The sequence below is a fragment of the Arachis duranensis genome, chromosome 6 (genome assembly GCF_000817695.3).
Source record: "Arachis duranensis cultivar V14167 chromosome 6, aradu.V14167.gnm2.J7QH, whole genome shotgun sequence".
NCBI classification, from domain to species: Eukaryota; Viridiplantae; Streptophyta; class Magnoliopsida; order Fabales; family Fabaceae; genus Arachis; species Arachis duranensis.
Window position 1 is genome coordinate 107,020,963 of NC_029777.3, and position 7,780 is coordinate 107,028,742.

Sequence of the window (7,780 nt, forward strand, 5' to 3'; positions counted from 1 at the left end):
CTCCCAATTAGGGTTTCGTCTGTTCTTGATTTCGCTTTCAATTGGAAGAAAAATGCGCGGGATCGAGAAGAAGAAGACGCATGGTACCTGAAGCATTCTTCTCCGCTGGAAAAAAAAGTGAAGGAAAGAAAATAAATATTATTGCATGAAGCTTTGGTGCTTTCTATGCTTCAACGAAGAAGAAGAGGTAGAAGATAAAAAGAGTGATAACAATCTAATGAAGCGTAACGAAGAGGACATCTTCAGAAACGACGACGTCGTTTCGGGGACGGCGATTCCTGTCGACGAAGAGGAAGAAGAAGAAGAAGAAGAAGAGGAAGAAGAAGAGGAAGAGGGAGAAGACGGCGTTTACGACGATGCCGCCGCTGCTCTCGTTTTTGGAAATGACAACGACGAACGACCTGCTGTGCCGGTTTCCGGTGAGCTATTCCGGTTGTTCGAGGGCTATGGGTTCGGTTCATGGGCCGGTCCGCGCCGGTCCGAGGGAGAGAGCAGCTCCGGTTCTTCTGCTGCTCCCACCGGTTCGGAGAGCCACAAGCGGCCCAAGGTTTACGCTGATTTCGGGTGAGTTCTTGATTTTGTTGGGGGTGAATACTTGTTGCATGATTGTTTTCTACTCTCAGGGATCAGTTTTTGAGTGTTTTCTTTGGATTAAGATTATTCTAGGGCTCAGCACAAACTTTAAGTATTATGTGTGTATGGATTGTAAGAGAGGAAAAAGGCGGTTCTTTCTTTGTGCACTATGGTTATTGCTGTTGTTAGTATGAGCTGGAAAATGAAAAATGTTGCAGCATATGTGTTATATTTTGCTTCAAGAAAAGAAAGCCCAATCATTTTCCTAAGTTAAGCTGTTGCCAAATATGATAGATGATTGCGTTCTTGCAGTGAATGTCATTATGCAACCTCTGCGTCTTTGAATACTGGGAAGTCCACTGCATCTGCTGACTATGGAGATTATGATTATCTTCAAGGCTCGTCTCTTCAACCGACCAGTGATGTATGTTATGATGATTTTACATTGATGTGTACTGGTGAGGAGAATGGCTTTAATGCTAGCTGCGCGAAAGACGGCGAAGGAGACGATAGTGACATTTCAAAGGGAGAAGACCTAGAAGTCAGGATGGATCTCACAGATGACTTGCTGCATATGGTATGATATTGGGTGATGATAATTTTTATACTTATTGATACTCCGTTAAAAACTTAAACCCCTGATGATAAGGTCCCATGTAACCCCCTCGTTATTTTTCTTACATGCACTTTTCCTTCCCCTGTAATTTAGGTGTTCTCATTTTTGGATCATCCCAACCTTTGCAAAGCTGCCAGAGTTTGTAAGCAGTGGCGAGTTGCTAGTGCTCACGAAGACTTCTGGAAGAGTTTGAATTTTGAAGATCGGAATATATCTGTAGAACAATGTGAGTCTGAATGTATATGTTTTACTAAACTGTTAATCATGGATCGTTTCTGCTGCTGTTAAATTTTAACATTCACAGAAGCTTAGGAATTTGTGCTGTGTCACTAGAAGTCATGCTTTAGCTAAGTTTTTTAGGTAACGTGCTTATCTCAAGCTGTATATCTGTTTACAGTTGAAGACATGTGTAGGCGGTATCCAAATGCTACAGCAATGAGCATATCTGGTCCAACTATTTACTTGCTGGTCATGAAAGCTATCTCTTCATTGCGGTAGGTATTTTTTGCAGTACTTAGGAAGTCAATAAAGTTATCATGGTCTCAGCTCTCCTGCTGATTTGTTATAAATTACTTTCAGGAATCTTGAGGTGCTAACCTTAGGAAGAGGACAGATAGCAGATACTTTTTTTCATGCGTTAGGTGATTGTTCTATGTTGAAGAGATTGAATATCAATGATTCTACACTTGGAAATGGCATTCAGGAGATATCTATTAACCATGAGAGATTGTGCCATATTCAGTTAACCAAATGCCGTGTGATGCGAATAGCAGTCAGGTGAATATGCTGAGATTTAACAGAAATTATGATGTTACTTTGGCACTTTATCAAGGAGCTAACATGTAATTGTGTATTATTTCTCAGGTGCCCACAGCTAGAAACCATGTCACTGAAGCGTAGTAACATGGCACAGGTGGTTCTTAATTGCCCTTTGTTGCATGAGCTTGATATAGGTTCTTGTCATAAACTTCCTGATGCTGCAATTCGAGCGGCTGCGACTTCATGCCCACAACTAGCGTCTCTAGACATGTCTAATTGTTCGTGTGTTAGTGATGAAACTCTGCGTGAAATAGCACTGAGTTGTGCTAACCTTAGTTTTCTTGATGCATCATATTGCCCAAATATATCTTTGGAGGTATGCTTTAGACTCTGGAGTCAGTTGTTGCGTTCATAGATTGAATATCACTTCATATGACATGACTGCTTACTGTCTTGTTTTCTCGTTGAAGTCGGTTAGACTGCCAATGTTGACTGTTTTGAAGCTTCACAGCTGCGAGGGAATCACTTCAGCCTCAATGGCTGCAATAGCTCATAGTTATATGTTGGAGGTATGTAATTGGTCTTGGATGCTGATATTAAGGATATGTCTGAATTCCTTAGTTTACATATTTAGGATGCATAAATGATGTCACTGTTACTGCAGGTTTTGGAGCTTGACAATTGCAGTCTATTGACTTCAGTGTCTTTGGATCTACCACGTTTGCAGAATATTAGACTGGTACACTGTCGCAAGTATGTTTCTGCTTCCCTTTTTCCCCTTCTGCAGCAAACTATTCCAATTGCTCTTTAGTTTTAATATTAATCTTTTCCCTTCTCTCTTAGTTGAATAGTATGCAATACAACACAAGTATTAGTCCAGTTCTAACTTCATACTTAATTTTCTGCATTGGCTTTTATAATTTCTTTTGGAATTGTTCATTGGCAGATTTGTTGACTTGAACTTGAGGACACTAATGTTGTCTTCTATACTGGTGTCCAACTGCCCTGCGCTTCACTGTATCAACATCACTTCAGATTCACTAAAAGTATGTCTAGTAATTACTTGTCATTTCTTGCTACTATGCTCATGTATATAGCGGTTTAAATCACAGATTTTGTGGCAATGCAGGAATTAAAATTGCAAAAGCAGGATAGTTTGACAACATTAGCTCTGCAATGCCAGTCATTGCAAGAAGTGGACCTTTCTGAGTGTGAATCTTTGACGAATTCAATTTGTGATGTTTTTAGTGATGGTGGAGGTTGTCCTATGTTGAAATCATTAGTTCTTGATAATTGTGAGGTATGTGAATAAGTTCATCTGATTTGGCGTTTGCTTGATTGAGTTTACCCCATTCATGGTTTTCATTAGATGCTGAGGCTATCTGCCTTATTATACTTGCTTTTCGTAGAACTTACACAAGTGATTGAATCATAACTTAATGAAAAACTTACCAGAGGAGTTTTAAGATGTTAGTAGTTTTTTCTTAACTATGTGATTGCATTTAACCTTTACATCTCCAAAAGTATTTTGGTACCACTACGGAAATGAGTCAGAATGATTGACATGACAGGGTTGTTATGAAGATAAATGGAATCATTGAAAAGTTTTTTCTTTCGATGTGTATGAAGTATTCATGGTCAAAATACTTTACACTATCTACTTACATATTTCCACCTTCGACCTGTTAAGTGTCCTGAAAAATTGTTTGATTTGATCTTTACTCGGGTAGTTGTAATTAATGTAAGTTAGGTTCTATTTCTGCTATCTTATTACTGATCTTTTTTTGATGAATTCAGAGTTTAACATCAGTCCGATTCAACAGCACCTCGTTAGTGAGTCTTTCTCTCGGTGGATGTCGTGCAATTACTACCCTTGAGCTTAAATGTCCTAAGCTTGAGAAGGTTATTTTAGATGGTTGTGATCATTTGGAAAGAGCATCATTTTGTCCTGTAAGTGATTTACATTTATTAGGTGCTTTATTTGTTTGTTTTGCTTGAGGTGGAACTTTCAAAATTTTTATGCTTGTGTAAATGAGCTTTTTGCTGTCTTACAAGCCTTAAGAACAGTTTTCTACACTTTGGAAACAATGCCATATAGTAAGTTTCTCTTTTCTCTCATGGCATTGTGGCTGTTGAAGGGGGGAGGAGCAGTTGTTGGTTAAGTATTGGGATTAGGTGTATGCAATAAAGTCGAGGAATTTAATGTGCTGGTGTGATGGTACTTACTTTTTCTTTTTCTTCACCTGCTTTATAGGTTGGTCTTCGGTCTCTCAATTTAGGAATATGTCCAAAATTGAACATTCTCAGCATTGAAGCATCGTCGATGGTCTCACTTGAGCTGAAAGGTTGTGGTGTACTATCTGAGGCATCCATTAATTGTCCTCTCTTGACATCTCTGGATGCTTCCTTTTGCAGGTGATGTTTCACTCACTAATGAATTCTTATCCTCCTCGTACATGGACTGATGTTTGTTGTTGTGACATACAGCCAACTCACAGATGCCTGCTTGTCTGCTACAACTGCTTCATGCTCCCTGATTGAGTCACTAATATTGATGTCTTGCCCATCGATTGGTTTACGTGGTCTCCGTTCTCTGCAGTTTCTTCCAAATTTGACTCTCCTCGATTTATCGTACACTTTCTTGGTCGACTTGCAGCCTGTTTTTGAGTCTTGTTCACAGCTAAAGGTAAGAGTTGCAGACAATTTTGTGTGCATATGGTGGCTATTGTGAAATTAGATCACGTATTGCACAAACAGTTGTTGCCCCCACCCGAACAGAATAAAGACACATTTCTATTAGTGGTGGTTGTGTGTTATTTTCAGTCCAAGCTTTAGGCCGATTTAGTCTAGTTGCTTTTATTGCCTCCTGATAAAGTTGAGATCTTAGTTTTATTCATTTTTTATGTATAAAATAACTGTTGATGATACTTAGGTGCTGGCCTATATGTCTCTGTGTGTATGTTGGCGGGGATGGGTGGTTTTGTTAGAATATCTAGTTTTAAAAAATAGAATAGGGGAAGGTGTCAGAGGGGGAAGGGGGCAAAATTTGTAATTCCTTTGTGTTTTTCAACCAAACGTATTCAAGTTGTTATACAGTTGTGACTTTGTTGTCCTTAGTTCACAGATATTGGAATCTTTTGCAACCTTTGATTGTATAGTTATTTTATGTACCTCTGATAGTATCATTCTTGTTTTCTTGAAGGTATTGAAGTTGCAGGCGTGCAAATATCTCCCAGATTCATCCCTTGAACCTCTTTACAAGGGGGGTGCTTTACCAGCACTACAAGAGTTGGACCTGTCATATGGAACCCTGTGTCAGTCTGCTATCGAAGAGCTTCTTTCTTGCTGCACACACCTTACACGTGTAAGCTTGAATGGCTGTGTGAATATGCATGATTTGAATTGGGGATCCAGTCTTGGGGAGATTGCCGAAATGACTGGTGTGAAGATCCTATCCCATCCAAGTTCCTCTGCGATTGTCCACGAGTCAAGTGGGCAACCCACACGGTTACTGCAGAATCTCAACTGTGTCGGATGTCCAAATATCAGGAAAGTGTTCATTCCATTGGCAGCACATTGTGCCAATTTATTATACCTGAACCTCTCTCTCTCAACTAATTTGAAGGAGGTTGATGTTGCTTGTCTGAACCTATGCTGGCTTAATTTAAGGTAACTTTGACTCTGATCCAAAAATGTGGATGGTTTTTCTATACTTGTAATTTAGATGTGATAATGTTTTTAACTTGTCTATACAGTAATTGTGCTGCTTTGGAAGTTTTGAAGCTAGAGTGCCCAAGATTGGCCAGCCTATTCCTTCAGGTTACTAGACTTCTCTACCTTTCATTTCTCTCTCGCTTTTTTATTTATTATTTTGAAAAATGAGTGCATTATGCACCTTGCTTTTTAAATGCTATTGTTCTAGAATTTCTTTTAAATTATTGGCTCCTATTGGCATTAGCTTTGGTTAGTTTATCAAAATGTTGGAATTAGTTCATCAGTTGTCCATGAAAGGTGTTGCCAATCATGGTCAAAGTTGAAGTTCCTGGCTTCCTGCAAATTTTTTTCTTCATTTTATTGACATTTTGGGTTTTTTTTTTCCCCGACGGGGTAATTTTGGTTTTGTAGTCTTGCAATATTGATGAGAAAGCTGTTGAAGCCGCTATTGCTAGATGCACTATGCTGGAAACTCTTGATGTTCGCTTCTGTCCAAAGGTGAGAGTAAGTGCCTCTTAAATGTGGGCTCTCTACAGAGTATGCTAACGAACCTTTCATACATAACGAAATTAATTTGTGTTTGACTATATGTTGTGTCAACACTGCCTCACAGATAAGCTCAATGAGCATGGCTAGATTACGTGCTGCTTGTGCTAGTTTGAAGCGTATATTCAGCAGCTTGTCAACTTCATGAATTTGACAAAGGATCTTCAAAGTTATCTAGTGCACTTGGAGTGAAGCTGCACGTGGTAACAAATCTATTTATTTCCTTATGTATTGTACATGGTTAACTTTCTCATTGTGTTTGGCATATAGAAATCAGGTGATCTCATGTATTGTCAAAATAAATTCTCTGTTCTAAATGTTACTGTAAATTTGACATTTCAATTTTGCTGATGCATATTCTGTTCTAAAACAGTCTAGCCTTGTTTGTTGTATAGAATAGGTGTATCTGATCCCTAGGTGTTAGTATGACCTTTTGCATTAGTAATGATATTTCTGGGTATGTAATATATTAGTTAGGTATCCACGTCTATGTTTTGATTTTATGAAATTTTGTTTGTAACTCGCTGTAAAAATTTAATGCTGGCCTCACCCCAAAACCATAAAATAAGTAAATACATTGGAGAAAAGAGCTGATATCAAGTGCTTAACAAGATGGATAAAAAAAAATTCTCGTCATTTGAATAATAAGAGTCTAATCCTCTAAATTCTTTCTTTTTTAAAATCAGTCTTAACTCACCGTTAATGACTATATCCGTTAATGACTATCACAATGTCCAAGTGGGCTCACTAAGGATCTTTGATTTTATTTTGGAGAGCTGGTCTTCCCTAGTTTTTGGCGAGGAATGTTTGGATTAAATATTTGCCGTACAAAATCGAAAAAAGAGCCATAACAAAGCTTTACATGAAGCATAGTTTAAGGAAATTCCGTTTGAAAATATTATGTATTTTACACAATTTAGAGTGGAAATATCTAATCCTTTCTCATAAATATTGTTGATACTCAGATCTGTCATTGAAGGAGTCGGAAAGCTGTAACCAAATACGCCAAATAATGGCATATTAATGTACAATGCCTAAAATTTTGTACTAGCCACCGTTAACTTTTAAGTGTCTTCATCTACCATCTTCAAACTAGTTGATGGATAATAAATTTGTTACAAATCATGACTATTAGCGTGTAGACGTTGACATTAACACCATCGAATTATAAGAATGGTGTTACACTGTACAAGTATTCTTGTAACAAAAGTCCAACAAATTGGTGCAAATCCAGTGGAAAAAAACAAAAGCGAGCATATGTGGAATATATGTACCATTTCTCTTCTTCCTACGCAAATTTTTTGAAGTATATAGCACACAATTTTGCACTTAACAGAAGCAAATTGATATAGTATATAAATTTTTTCATATAGTACACATTTTTTGCGCATAACACATTTTTTGCTGTAAATGTATTTTGTTAGTTGGATGAGTCAATGTTCCGGGTATGTAGTCTTTCAAAAATTTGTGTTGCACATCAAAATTTGTTATGAACCAAAATTTGTGTTGTTTGTCAAAATTTATGTGCTGTGTATTTCATTTTTATAGTATACAAATTTACATATAGCACAC

General features: G+C 37.8%; 1 protein-coding gene across 3 annotated transcripts; it reads left to right on the top strand.

The window, feature by feature from the left end:
• LOC107495568 (F-box/LRR-repeat protein 15) lies at window positions 1-7,469 on the top strand (the record flags this gene model as incomplete). 3 transcript variants are annotated; one of them, XR_008010537.1, is given in 18 exon segments in its annotated part: window positions 1-564; window positions 886-1,150; window positions 1,283-1,415; window positions 1,587-1,683; window positions 1,769-1,966; window positions 2,054-2,324; window positions 2,419-2,517; window positions 2,613-2,701; window positions 2,895-2,994; window positions 3,078-3,248; window positions 3,746-3,898; window positions 4,203-4,363; window positions 4,436-4,634; window positions 5,151-5,617; window positions 5,704-5,767; window positions 6,074-6,166; window positions 6,276-6,411; window positions 7,174-7,469. XR_008010537.1 is itself a non-coding variant. In XM_021125482.1 (17 exon segments), coding segments are annotated over 17 exon segments (3,060 nt in total). In that variant the 3' UTR covers window positions 6,357-6,728.
• Between the last annotated feature and the right edge of the window lie 311 nt (window positions 7,470-7,780).